Source organism: Thamnophis sirtalis, unplaced genomic scaffold (assembly GCF_051295495.1).
Source record: "Thamnophis sirtalis isolate CommonGarterSnake01/CBP01778 unplaced genomic scaffold, rThaSir2_p1.2 scaffold_2, whole genome shotgun sequence".
Lineage (NCBI taxonomy): Eukaryota > Metazoa > Chordata > Lepidosauria > Squamata > Natricidae > Thamnophis > Thamnophis sirtalis.
In genome coordinates, this window is record NW_028261382.1 from 47,831,411 (window position 1) to 47,846,100 (window position 14,690).

The 14,690-nt window shown below is 45.2% G+C and overlaps 1 protein-coding gene across 1 annotated transcript; it reads left to right on the plus strand.

The window, feature by feature from the left end:
- The first annotated feature begins 1,396 nt into the window (after positions 1-1,396).
- On the plus strand, positions 1,397-14,277 carry CCT3 (chaperonin containing TCP1 subunit 3). The gene is made up of 14 exons (XM_014072520.2): positions 1,397-1,544; positions 4,418-4,479; positions 5,210-5,260; positions 5,736-5,798; positions 6,172-6,268; positions 7,328-7,445; positions 8,220-8,406; positions 9,637-9,786; positions 10,450-10,582; positions 10,686-10,767; positions 11,588-11,768; positions 12,519-12,764; positions 13,330-13,461; positions 13,885-14,277. The coding sequence occupies exons 1-14, from the start codon at positions 1,514-1,516 to the stop codon at positions 13,987-13,989; spliced, it is 1,638 nt and encodes a 545-aa protein (XP_013927995.1). The 5' UTR covers positions 1,397-1,513; the 3' UTR covers positions 13,990-14,277.
- The last annotated feature ends 413 nt before the right edge of the window (positions 14,278-14,690 follow it).

Consider the following 14,690-nt stretch of genomic DNA (forward strand, 5'->3'; position numbering starts at 1 on the left):
TTCAAAGAAAAAACAGTAAGTCCATTTGCCTCTTGAAAAAACACATTTGGGACTGTGTTAGAGAGTTGAAATTGACATGCTAAGTGGCACATGCTGTAAAACTCCCTTTTTAAAGTAAAGGTTCCCCTCGCACATATGTGCTAGTCCTTCCCGACTCTAGGGGGCATTGCTCATCTCTGTTTCAAAGCCGAAGAGCCAACGCTGTCCGAAGACGTCTCCTTGGTCAAGTGGCCAGCATGACTCAACGCCGAAGGCACATGGAACACTGTTTCCTTCCCACCAAAGGTGGTTCCTATTTTTCTACTTGCATTTTTACCTTTTGGACTGCTAGGTTGGCAGAGGCTGGGACAAGTAACAGGAGCTCACTCCATTAAGTGGCACTAGGGATTTGAACCAGGATAGGGTGGCTAAGGCGCTGAGCTTGTCGACCAGAAAAGTCGGCAGTTCAAATCCCTAGCACCACGGAACAGAGTGAGCTCCTGTTGCTTGTCCCAGCTTCTGCCAACCTAGCAGTTCGAAAGCATTAAAAAATGCAAGTAGAAAAATAGGAACCACCTTTGGTGGGAAGGGAACAGCGTCTTCGGTGTTGAGTCATGCTGGCCACATGACCATGGAGACGTCTTCGGACAGCGCTGGCTCTTCTGCTTTGAAACAGAGATGAGCAGCGCCCCCTAGAGTTGGGAACAACTAACACATATGTGTGGGGGGAACTCACTGTTTAGGGCCCTGTAATCCTTAGGGGGAAAAAAGAACTACAAAGTTAATCCTCTTATTTCAGCGCGCAGATTCCCTATTCTTTCTCCTGCACTTTTAGATCATAGAGCACGTGTCAGAGTAGAGAGCGGACTACAATTCCCGTCATGCATCATTGCATGAAGGGCGGGGCCGCTGTTACTCGACTCGTTGACCGTAAATCCCACGATGTTCTTGAGATGGAAGACACACGTGTCTGGGCTTAGGTGAGGCAGGGGTCTCCCCCAAACTCGCCTCTCGGGTACGGCCGTCCGGAGACGAAGCGTGGCAGGAACTGCAGTGGCCGCCGCTGAGCAGGCCTCATCCACCTAACCGCTGGCGACCGCTTGCGCGCACGCGCATTTGTCTTCCCTCGCCTTTTCAACGTTCCACCTCGCCGCGCGGACAGGTCTAACCTTGTGCGCAGTCGCAATCGGGAGGGGGGGAAAAAACCGCGACGGAGAGAGACCTGCGCATGCGTGCGGCCTTCCTTCCGCGGCGCCCTGCCCAAGCATGCTTCGCCTAGGAGGCGGAGAATAATCCGTTGTTCGCTCAACCCACCTTGCTGTCATCGGGGGGAGGCGGAGTCTCGGCAAAGGAGGCGCGCCTTCATTGGCCGTCCCGAGGGCAGCGGCGTTGCGGATTGGAGGAGCCGCCTCCACGGGCAAGATAGGTTGTCCGAGCGCGGTGAAACGGCGTTTTTTCCCCGCCCTCCGAGCTCTTTTTTTTTGTCCGCCTCCAGAAGGTTCCTCGCCGGCTTCTGCCTCGCCTCGCCGGGAAGATGCTGGGCCAGCGCCCCGTCCTCGTTCTCAGTGAGTCTGAGGGGGAGGTAGCTGGGGGGGAGGGGAGAGGAGCCCCTTTCCCGAGTGAACCCCTCATATCTTTCCCCTCAACTTTTCCCTCAGAATATCCCATTTTGGGGGTTCCTTCGCCCCTCATCTGCGTCCCTCGCCCGACCACCCCCACTACATGCTGGGAAAATCCATTTTCTCTCATGGTCTTCGCCCAATTTCGCCAGAAAGTCACACCATGAGGCAGCCCCCTCCCCAAATACCTCAGCTTTGGGGAAGCCCCGCCCCAAAACCGACACAAATCCTCTTGTATCCTCTATTCTTAAGGACAGTCAGCTGTGGGCTTGAGGGGCGTCGACCCTGTTAAAGGAAGAGAAAAAATACCGAAAAAGGGCATTCAATACAGGTAGTCCTCGACTTACGACCACATTGGTTGCTAAGCGAGGCGGTAGCTACAAAGTGAGTTTTGCCTCCTTCCTTGCCGCGGTTGTTAAGCGGATCACTGTGGCCTGATAAGTTAGTGAGACGGTTGTTAAGTGAATCTGGCTTCCCTATTGACTTTGTTTGTCAAAAGGGGATGGCGGTCCTAAAGTGTGAATGGTCCTAAAGTGTGAATCAGTTGCCAAGCATCTTGAGTTCTGATCCCATAATCATGGGGATGCTACAGAGGTCGTAAGTGTGAAAAAATGGTCACGAATGGCTTTTTTTCCAGTGGCGGTGTAATTTTGAAGGGTCACTAAATGAACTGTTGTCAGTCGAGGGCTAGAGGTAGTCCTCAACTTGCAACAGTTCGTTTAGTGACCATTCACTTTAATGGAGTTACATGAAAAAAAGTGTCTTGGGGCTGTTCTCCACATTTATGACCCTTGCAGCATCCCCTTGGTCATGTGATCAAAATTCGGATGTTTGACAACTGGTTCATATTTATGATGGGTCTCAGTGTCATGGGATTCCCTTTTTGTGACTTTCTGGCAAGCAGAGTCAATGAGGAACCCAGATTCACTTAACAACTGTCACAAGAAAGGTGAAATGGACCAAATTCATTTAACAACTGTGTCGCTTAGCAACAGAAATGTGGGGCTCAATTGTGGTCGTAAGTCAAGGACTAACTGTAAATGGCTGACCAGGGCCGGGTATGAGGCTTCTATGGGAATGGTCTCAGCAGTCTTAGAGGTCTTCTAGTCCATCCCCTGGCCGGGCAGGAATCCTCAGACCCACCCCAATGACTCTGCAACATTTGCTTGAAAACCTCCCATAATGGAGCACTCCAAAGGTGATGCAGGTGGTACTCAAGTTACAACAGTTCAAAGTTACAGCAGCACTGAAAAAAAGGGGGACTGTTTTTCACTCTTAATGACCATTGCAACATCCCCATGGCCACATGGTTAAAATTCAGATGCTTGGCAATTGACCCATAGGTATGACGGTTGCAGTGTCTGAGGGTCATATGATCCCCTTTTGCAAACTTTCACAAGCCAAATCCACAGGGAAGGCAAAATCACTTAACAGCCATATTGATAATTTTAACAACTGCAGTGGTTTATTTACCAACTGTGGCCAGGGAGGTGGTAAAAGGGGGCAAAATTCATTTAACAACCGAGCAACAGACATTTTGGACTCAATTGTGGTTGCAAGTCAAGGACTATGTATTCCAATGCTTAATAGCTCTCCCAGTTAGGAAATCCCTTCTTATTTTGAGTTTGGATCTTGTTCTGTAAAGCTTCCACCTGTTTGTTCTTGTATCCTAGGGCTCTATGGAGAATAAATCCACCCCCTTTTGCCTGGGTGCCAGGAGGAGGAGGATTGCTTGGGATCAGTCTTAGTGGAAGTGCCAGGCTGGTTTTGCACATTTACTTCATGATTCCTGAAGTGATCCATTTCCTGGGTCTACTTGATACATGAATTGGGGAACTCTTGCAGTTGGATTGGCTTGTCAGTCATGCTAAGTGCTTGCCCTCCTCTCCTTGTGAACCAAAGGTGGCAGGTTGTGTGAACACATCCAACTTGTTAATTTTACCAGAAGTGATTTTATTTTGTTACCCAGCCAGGCAGCCAAATTTCCATAGCTGCCCATCTGAACCAATGACTCTGAGTGGCTTAGAGTTCCATAACCCATCCTCTGGGAACTATTGGGGTGCAGAGAAACCATAGGCTTTCTTGTAAGGGATGAAGAGATAGGCGTGTCCCACCAGCAGAAGAGACTTGAAATACTAAAAGGGGAAGAACAATAAGTGTAAGTGGGAAATGGGATTTTAAAGTGGGGGGGAGAAGCAACTAGCTCCTTGTTCCTGCTGAAGAATTGGGTTTGTAGTTCCTTCTGTTTGAAGAGCTCAGAAATTGGGCAAGGAGGAAAGCTGGTTTGGGAAATGAGGTGCAAATTGTGAAGGGACAACTGTAGAGTCCCTTCACAAAATGTCCTGAAATTGTAATCTGCAAAACTGCAGTCTGGAGACAGTTGAATGTTTTTATTGAATGAGTAAAAGGAATGCAAGTAGTCCTCGATTTATGATCACAATTGAGCCCAAAAGTTCTGCGACTAAGTAAGACTTGGGGTGGGGGGTGCTACAATATTTGGAAGTGTGAAAAATAGTCAGTTTTTCAGTGCCATTGTAACTTCAAACAGTCACTAAATGAATGGTTGTAAGTTGAGGGCTACCTGTACATGCAATGAATATTATTAGGTTTTCTGGGTTCATGCAACAAAGGGAATCCTAAACTGACCAATAGCAGTGATGACCCACAAGGTTAAGCCACCCCCAAAATAATCAGAACAAATGCTAAGCCCGTTTAGTATGTTGGGTAATTGCAGTTTCTAAATGATGGTGCATTTCTTCAGATGATGTACAGCAAGTATTTGAGCATGAGGCTATTTTTCTTTTCTCTTTTCATGTTAGGTCAAAACACAAAACGTGAGTCTGGAAGAAAAGTCCAGGCTGGAAATATTAATGCTGCTAAGGTATGTATTTCAGGAAAATCTACTGGAGAAAAATAGATTGGATTCATTTGCCATCAAGGTTCCAGAGAGTATGGGAATTTGGTTGAGGGCATTTTTTACTGTTCTAAAGCTGGAAATCCAGATCTAAATCTTGGATATTCTGGTATAATAGATGTAGCAGTGACAAATGTACCTTGGCAAAAAAAAAGAGCTACATTTATCAGAAGTTTAGAAAGTTTAGAAAGTGGCTCTTTAATTTTTTAAAAGCTTGTGCAGTTTTTTTAAAAACTTAGTATGCTTTGTAGCATTTACAGTGTTGTGAATGTCAATGGATTTTTGCCTTGACCTCACTGAAAGAAATTTACAGTAGGTTATATATAGCAACACACACAAAGTTGCAATTATGAAATTTCATTTGCTCTGCTTGTAACGTATGCCTACTTTATCCTACTTGCTCTGTAAAATATTTCCAGGTTCCCTCTGGATTTTGCTTCAGCCAAATTAAAGTTTAATAGGATCTCCAAGAAAAATGGTTGTTCTGGGTTCAAAACAAAGTCTGAATTTTATATTGTGATTCACCCCTCTTAAAGGCAAATAATTTTGAGGGGAAGTTAACCTTTTTTTAGCTAGAGATTCAAGCTTTTATAAAATGGCTTACCTTTTCTAACCATTGTACAGACATTAAAATAAGAGTGCAGTTTGCAAGTTCACTATTGAATAACCACAGTTTATTATACTCTTCTCATTGTAGACTATTGCTGATATTATCAGAACCTGCTTAGGACCAAGGGCAATGATGAAGGTGAGGATTATTATTTTTTACTTCATTTACAGGTACTCTTTAAGACCAGGATTTCCATTGTTAAGCAAGATAGTTAAGTGAGCCAGGCCTGATTTTTACAACCTTTTTTGCAATGGTTGTTAAGTGAATCACCGCAGTTGTTAAGGGTTTCACACTGTTGCTAAGCAAATCTGGCTTCCCCCATTGACTTTGCTTGTTAGAAGCCAGCTGGGAAGCTTGCAAATGGCAGTCACATGATCCTGGGACATTGCCACCATAGTAAATGCATTTGCCCAAATTTTGATCATGTGACTGAGGGCGCTGTAACAATGTGAGGACTAGTCATATTTTTTTAAGTGCTGTTGTAATTTTTAATGGCTGCTCAATGAATGGCTGTAAGTCAAGGACCACCTATAATTGACAAGAGATAACCTGCATACACTTGTGTTGCATTTTGTGGATACTAACAAGCGTTTCCTCTGAATTTCCCATGCAGATGTTGTTGGACCCAATGGGTGGAATCGTCATGACAAATGATGGCAATGCTATTCTTAGAGAAGTAAGTCACTTTTAGTAGCAACATCCGATCTTGTCCACAAGGCAGGCATAATTTCAAATGTGGTTTTCCAATATTTCATTATAGAATCTTAACTAAAGATGGCAGGCGTTTGTGTGTCAGAATTTCACGTTGTCAAGGTGTCCCAGAAGTTCATTTTTCTTGAATGGCTAAAATGGTTATACTTTCTAGATGCAGAAATATGTATGAAACCCAAATTGTAAGATCCAGATGCTGTTTCTCTCATTTGCCTTGCACTTCACTCTGTTGCTGTCTGGGGAATTTCTGTGAATTAAAGTTCACACATCTTCAAGTGCCCACGGTTGAGAAACGTTGCCTCCAGAATGTTAACTGTTCGCATCTCTCTTCCTTCCAGATTCAAGTACAGCATCCAGCTGCCAAATCCATGATAGAAATCAGCCGTACTCAGGATGAAGAAGTGGGCGATGGGACCACATCTGTGATTATTCTCGGTAGGATGTGATGTTATAGATAAGAAATATGCAAGTACCTTAGATCGCAAGAAATATTTTGGGTGATAACATTTAGTATCATTAAAGCAGCAGCAGCAGCAGCAGCAGCATCCTCCCCCCTCCCCCCCAAAAAAACCTTTTGGGCACCAGGTACCAGTTCTGTGGAGAAATGTTTTTCCTCAGACCAGAGTGGGTGTGGTTTTGTGTGCTGCCTTCATCCTGCCGATGGGACTTTGTTTGTATGGCCTGGTTGCTGGCAAGCCGCAGACTGGTGCCAGCCATGGATTGGGAGTTGGGGACCCTTGCATTAAAGGATCCAAATGGGAGATCCTTTAGATTCAACCTAGAAAGTGAGCAAAATTCACTTGCTTCCCACTGGAGTGTCACAAATGTTAATTATGTTAAGCCACAGTTTGGCATCCCTAAATAGTAGTCTTCCCCTACCCCCAGCCAATAAACCCCACTGTGTGCTTGTGGGCCAGTCACTCTTTCTCAGTCCAGTGTTTTTTTAAACAAAAACAAAATACCATTTAAACATCTTGGACTCCTGAATGGAAAATAGGATAGAAATGAAATATGTAAGTTCCTAAATGGAATCCGATCCCTTTAATATATTTGGAATGGGGAAGATTAAGAAAGGATAATTATCTGTTAACTTTGTGCAGCACATTTTGTGCAGAACTTTGTTTAGTGTCTCTTTCCTAGGTCATCTGATAGGTAGATAGGTAACCATGTGATATACGGTATCCTAAAGGCCCTGCAAGGCACTAACAACTTTCCATATATTCCCATGTTCAATTCACAACAACTAAATATATCTGTTAGCGTGTGGAATTCTAAAGTATTGATATTAGTATGGACTAATACTAGGGGCATGGAAGAGGTTCAAGGGCGGCCACCTTAAAGACATGTGGACGTCCAACTCCCAGAATTGAGTGGCTGGGGAATTCTGGGAGTGTCTTAACATAGTCAAGCTTGAGAAACACTGCAGGAGTGCTTCTGTTCACATGTTGCTTCAAATAAACGGCAGGATGGTCATGCTCTCTTCTTCCCCCTTAGCTGGAGAAATGTTGTCAGTGGCAGAACATTTCCTAGAGCAACAGATGCACCCCACGGTAATCATCAGTGCCTACCGAAAGGCCCTGGATGACATGATCAGCGCTCTGAAAAAAATCAGGTCAGCAGAAGGGGGAGGAAATGTGGGGGATGCAGTTGGTTTCCTTTGGATTGGGTGAACTATCTTGGCCATTATTCCCGAACACTCTGTGTTAGTCGGAGTTGATGAGTCCACAACTTTGGTGTGTACCAGGTGCAGCAGATTTCCTATAAAGGTAGATTGATTCTGTAATGGCCCAGTTGTTTCTAGACTTCCTCCAAAAGGTGTTTCTGACCCAATTTTGAAATTCTGATACATGTACAGTAAAATATCTTTACAATCCCCAAGGCATGTGACAACATTTGAGCATCCCTAATGTTTGGAAATTGAATGTTGAAAAATTTGACACACCTTGATCATGTGATTGCATTTTGGGTACTTGGCAATCAACCCACTTTGACAGTTGTCTGCAGCATCTCACAGTCACCTGATTGTAATGTTTGACTTTTTTTTGCCAGTTTCCAACATTTACTTCCAATTTCTGGCAAAAAACGCCCATTAGTTAAAATGGATTTGGTTAGTAACACTACTTTGGCTTAACAACCGCCAGAAAAAAGTGAATAAAATCAAATATGATCGTGTGGTAACCCCTTTAATGACTGCAACAACTTACAAACTTAATTCTGGGCTCAATTATGCTCATACGTCACAGACTATCTACATGTAAGGGAAGAACCCTGAAAGTTAAAAGCTCAGGAAACATATGGAGAGCTCCTTTGTCCTTGGCTATTGGGAAAGATGGTTATAGTCTCTGATGTGCTTCTGGATAACAGGCTTCATGCTTGGTTTTTGCAGCACTGCAGTTGACGTTAACAACCGTGAGGCCATGCTTAAAATCATCAACAGCGCCATCAGCACCAAGGCTATCAACCGCTGGTCGGATATGGCCTGCAGCATTGCCCTGGATGCAGTCAGAACAGTGGAGTTGGAAGAGAATGGCAGGAAGGAAATTGACATCAAGCAGTATGCTAAAATAGAAAAGGTACAAAGAAAAAAAATGGGTTTCTGTAGCCGGATTGGGTTCTGAAGGCCTGGAGGAAAGAAATTTGGAGAATCAACACTGATACTGCCTTGTGTTGTGGAAATAAACAGAGGGATAGAACCAAGATCACGTGACGGGTTAATGCCACTTTATAATGCCTTGGTAAGGCTGCACTTGGGATACGGCATCCAGTTTTGGTTGCCACAATGTAGAAAAGATGTGAAGACTCTAGAAAGAGTGCAGAGAAGAGCAACAAAGATGATTAGGGGACTGGACGCTAAAACATACGAAGAACAGTCGCAGGAACTGGGCATGGCTAATTTAATGAAAACAAGGACTAGGGGAGACAGGATAGAAGTCTTAAAATATTTGAGGGGCTGCCACAAAGAGGAGGGTCAACTTATTTTCCAAAACATGGGAGGTAAAAAAAAAACAGTAGATGGAAACTAATCAAGGAGAGAAGCAACTTAGAACTAAGGAGGAATTTCCTGACAGTGAGGACAATAAACCAGTGGAAGAGAAGTTGCCTCCAGAAGTTGCGAATGCTCCAACACTGGAAGTTTTAAAAAAAAAGTTAGATAACCATTTGTCTGAAGTGGTGTAGGGTTTCCTGCCTAGGCAGGGGGTTGGATTTAGAAGAACTCCAAGGTCCTTCCCAACTCTGTTATTCTATTCTATTCATGCTTCAATATGAGTTCAAATAAGATCACATGTACACACATGTTGTTTTTTTAGTAATCCCAGTTTTACAAAATTCACATAGCAAGCTAGGAAAAAAAATCTAGTAACTTGGAGAAGTTATAGTAGGATATTTGGCTAATAGACCAAGGCCCAATCTCAGCGCAGTAAAAGGCTCCGTGTTCTTATTTTGAGAAAGGAGAGCTCTGAAAAAGCTGCTCTCTCCACTGGCGACTTAAGCCCGTGATTACTTGTTCTAAAATGAACATTATGACCGACAGGCTTTTCTGAAGAGAAAAACAAGTGCCGTTTCTTCTTGAGTTCTTTTCCAAAAATGACTTTCTGGTCCTCAAGAGAGAACTTGGCTCACCGAGTTGCTTCTTTAGAAAGAGTGCTCAGGAGCTTCTCCGGGTGCCGTTGGAAATCTCGGATGATGGTCATCCTTGGTTCAGCCAAGGACCTATAGATGGCTGTGTGTGTCCCTGAGGGACGTTTAGCATAGATCCCCTGGCACTTGATCTGAGATCTGAATAGCCTCTTTATCGCCTTCAGATTCCTGGCGGTTTTATTGAGGATTCCTGTGTCCTGCCTGGGGTCATGATTAATAAAGATATCACTCATCCTCGGATGCGGCGCACCATCAAGAATCCCCGGATCGTTTTGCTGGACTGCTCGCTGGAATTCAAGAAGGGGGAGAGTCAGGTCTGTCAGCTGCTGAAGCTCCTCGTCTCTTCTGAACTGAGAAAATGTTTACGGGGTTGTGGGGGGGGGGGTGTCAAGCATCTTCCACATATTGACAAAGAGTTGTGGGACTCATTCCTGAACCTGAATATTCAGAGATTTTGGCTTGACTTATAGATGGGCTCTGTATCTCATACCATTCATTTTATTTACATCTCACTTCTACTTTTGCAAGCAACTTAAGACAACGAATATGCCTGATATGTCTTCCTTCTAGTTTAACCACAACAACCCTATCTGACAGTCCCAAAGTCACCTAGCAGGCTTTCTTACCTAAGGCGGGACTAGAATTCACTCTCTCCTGGTGATTGGCCCAAATTCACCCAGCCGGCTTTCATGCCTAAGGTGGGACTAGAACTCACCGTCTCCTGGTGATTGGCCCAAAGTCACCCATTTGGCCTTGATGCCTAAAGTGGGGTTAGAACCCACTCTCCTAGTGATTGGCCCAAAGTCACCCAGCTGGCCTTCATGCCTAAGGCGTGACTAGAACACAGCCCTTGCAATAAGAAAGATCACTGGATAGATGGAAAAATGGTAGCTGTTTAAACATATTTGTGCATTGATCAAATACTGTACAGCCATCGCTGGGAACTCACCCAGAGCTCTTTGCCTCCTTTTGTGCAGACCGATATTGAAATAACCCGTGAGGAAGACTTCACTCGCATCCTGCAGATGGAAGAGGAATTTGTTCAGCAGATGTGCGAGCATTTGATTAAAGTCAAGCCTGACCTCATCATCACGGAGAAAGGAATCTCCGGTAAAGCACACGCCCATTCTTATTGAGACGGCGCTTGGCAGTTCTCTGTTTATTTCCCTGTGAAGGGAGGGTATGTAACCAGATTTTTTTTTTTAACCTTTAGACCTGGCTCAGCATTTCCTGATGAGAGCTAACATCTCAGCCATCCGCCGGGTGAGGAAAACTGACAACAACCGGATTGCAAGGTGAGGATGCCTAAATCACTAAATGTAAATTAGAATGGAATAAAATAAAATAACAGAGTTGGAAGGGACCTTATTGTCCTTACTGTCAGGAAATTTCTCTTTCATTCCAGGTTGCTTCTCTCCTTGATTAATTTCCATCTGTTGTTTCTCAGGTACTTTGGAGAATAGTTGACTCCCTCTTCTTTGTGGCAACCCCTGAGATATTGGGACACTGCTATCATGTCTCCCCTAGTCCTTTTTTTCATAAAACTAAACATACACAATTCCAGCAACCATTATAAAGATCTTTTAGGTTCCAGTCCCCTAACCATCTTTGTTGTTCTCTGCACTCTTTCTAGAGTCTCCACATCATTTTTTACAGTGTGGCAACCAAAACTGGATGCCCATAGTCCAATTGTGGCCTTACCAAGGCCTTATAAAGTGGAATTAATACTTCACATGATCTTGATTCTAGCGCTCCGTTTATGGAGCCTAGAACTCTGTTGGCTTTTTGGCAGCTTGTTACAAATATTATAGTTACAAATGGTGTTGTGTAATTAAATAAAAAATATAAAAATTTAAAACATGTAATTGTTACAAATGTTATTAAATCCCCCAACATTCTTTGCACAGCGGCTAATTCCATGCACAACTGAACCTTCTCTCTGAATCTGCCACTAGCAGGAAAACATGAGGATGGATAAAACCAGCTACCGATGGAAGGCAGAGGCCATATGCGCATAACTGACATCCCAAAGCCAGCCCTTCTTTTGAGGGCTGGCTTTCGGTTGAATCTGCATTCGGTTGAATCTTGGTTTCTGTTTGTTTCTTTTCCTGCCAGAGCTTGTGGGGCTCGTATCGTCAGCCGCACAGATGAGCTGCGCGAAGAGGATGTGGGGACTGGTGCTCGGCTCTTCGAAGTGAAGAAAATTGGAGACGAGTACTTTACTTTTATCACCGAATGCAAGGAGCCCAAGGCTTGCACCATTTTGCTCCGGGGCGCCAGCAAAGAGATTCTAGCGGTGAGCAACCTCATGCCCCCACTCCGGAGAAAATAACTTTTGAGACAGAGGCAATGTAACCTGTTAATTTTCCTTCTGAGGAAAATGGGCGCATTTGGGGTTGGTTTTCTTGCTCTGATTTGCAGTCAGCGCTGCTTAGGTGAGTGGTAGCTGTCTCTCATACTTGACACACTGTTCAAGTGGCGTTTTTTAGAGCATTTCAAGGGCTTGCAAAGTCGGAGGTACTAATGGAGGCAGTCCTGACCTCTCACGGGACTATAGGAAGCTGTTGGGTGGTGTTACCTTAAAAGGTGGGCCTGACTGTTTTTAGCTGGTTTCTTTGGAGTGTTAAAGGATGCAAATGAGAGCAGAAACTAAATCTCCATTCTCATCTTTGAACTTCCAGTTCTCAAAAAAAAAAAAAAATTCTCAATTTGTGCTGCTGTGGGGAAGGCGGATGTTGGAAAATAAGAGGGTGAATTGAAGCAGTCAATAACCTGTAGTGGGGGTCTGTTTCTGGAAGAATTGGACTGCTTGGTTGACTAATGAGGCAGAGATGGCCCAGAATCACTGGAGGTGGGTGGGGCTTTTATTCAAAATGTGGGGGGGGGCAGTGATTTCCAGACAGCCCCCCCTCAAAATGGCTCCTTTTGCTTCCCACTTGGAACAAGAATTATTCTTTAGAGAGTAAAAAATGCATTACTGCATTGCTCTCCGACTTTGACCTCAAGGATTCAACATTTACACTGGCTGTTTCTCTCCTTCCCGCAGGAAGTGGAGCGTAACCTCCAGGACGCTATGCAGGTCTGTCGCAATGTCCTCGTTGACCCCCAGCTGGTGCCAGGGGGTGGTGCTTCCGAGATGGCCGTGGCCCACGCCTTAACCGAAAAGTCCAAAGTCATGACCGGGGTGGAACAGTGGCCCTATCGCGCCGTGGCCCAAGCTCTGGAAGTTATTCCCAGGACCCTCATTCAGAACTGTGGTGCTAGCACTATCCGTGTCCTCACATCCTTGCGGGTGAGAACTGCCTCTGATTACCATCAGTGCGAATTTGCTCTCTTTGCTCTTTCTTGCTGGAAAGGTCCTTGGCGGTCATTGGGTGGAGAGGAGTGGTGTGGCCATTGCAGGGATAATGGAGGAGGGGGAAGAGAAGGGAAAGGCAGATCATCTGTAGCAGATGACCAGGCTGAGGGAGGGGTCAAACATGTCATGAGTCCCTGCTTGTCCATAAGAGATCTCAGTCCAGCCCACCTTGAATACCTTTCTTATCTCCTGCTCATTTCCCTTGACTGTTAGTTGGTCAGATTCTTGTCCTTCTAATTTCCCTTCACCATTAGTAGCTCAGATTTTTGTAGAATGCTTAAGCTTGCAATAAATCTTCATACTCAATTTGAACTGCCCGAATCTGCTGATTTCCCCGGCATTTGACATTATTTTTCCAAACAATTGTGGAAAATTTCTGACAATGAGGAAAAAGTGGGCGGGTGTGTGGTCCCTTTGAAGTCATCTGGTGGCGGAGGTGAAACACAGAGGGGGTGAGCTACTTGGTTTGGGGATGCTTAACTCCCTGTCTTGCTCACAGGCCAAGCACACTCAAGAAGGCAGCCAGACCTGGGGTGTCAATGGAGAGACTGGAGTCTTGGCCGACATGAAGGACTTGGGCATCTGGGAGCCCCTCTCTGTCAAGTTGCAGACCTACAAGACGGCTGTCGAGGTGAGACGGAAGCATCCGTGGCCCCAGGAGTTCCTCTGGGGCGGCCCCAGACCTCCTTGACCATCAGAAGAAGCCTTGGTCTGATGAAATCCCTCAGACTGCTTAAGATGATGTTCTTGGGTTCCCCAGTGCCTTCTAGCCAGGTTGAATGTGGGGATAGGGATGAGTGGTGGCCTAGAGGTGGAGCGCTCTCATCACAATCAGGAGGCTGTGAATTTGATCCTAGGTAGAGGCTGGTATTTCTCTCTGTCTCTGGGAATGAGAATATATCTGCCGAACAAAACTCAGGCACTGGCAACAGGAGAGGCATCAGGCCAGTAAAACCACTCAGCTCCATTTAGTTGCCCAGATTCAACCCTGCACCTTGTTAAAAAGACGCTTGTCTTCTTCCTGATGTAACCATATGCCGCCTCCTTCCCCCAGACGGCTGTCCTCCTCCTGCGGATCGACTCCATCGTTTCGGGCCACAAGAAGAAAAGCGACGAGCAGAGCAAGCCGACGGGAGCCCCAAGTGCGCCCCAAGAGTAGCAACAACAACTCGGCGAAGAAACCCGGGACGGTTGGAGGGAGGAGCCCAGTCAACATTTCAAGAGACGCAGTTCTTCAGCGCCTGGATTCAAAAGACGGTTGAAGCCCAAACACCCATTTGGTTTCTAAGTTCTAGGTGACGGAGAGGAGGAAGGTGGACCGGCACCAGTACCCCACCCACGTTAGCGTGTTTCCCTTGAGGAGACCCACTTTATTTAAATGTACTCCATAGCTGCTCAGTGGCTTTATGAATAATAATAAAAAATGCCCCTTCACGTTCATAGATAATGTTTCTGGTCGCTTTCTCCTCTCTTAACACTTAGTCTGGCTGACTGGTAGTCCTCGACTTACAACAGTTTGTTTAGTGACCGTTCAAAGTGACAAGGGCACTGATAAATGGCTGACTTAATGACCGTTTTTCATACTTAACGATCCTTGCAGCAGCCCCATGGTTCTACGATCAAAATTCATATGCTTCATATTTATGACGGTTGCAACGTCCCGGGGTTACGTGGTCCCCTTTTGCGACCTGACAAAAGCAAAGTCAGTGGGGAAAGCCCGCTTCGCTTAACAACCAGGTTACTAACTTACCAGTGGTTCACGGAACTGTGGCAAGGAAGGTTGTAAAATGGGGCAGAACTGATTGAGCAAATATCTTCACTTAACAACATAAATGTTGGGCTCAATTGTGGCCGTAAAGT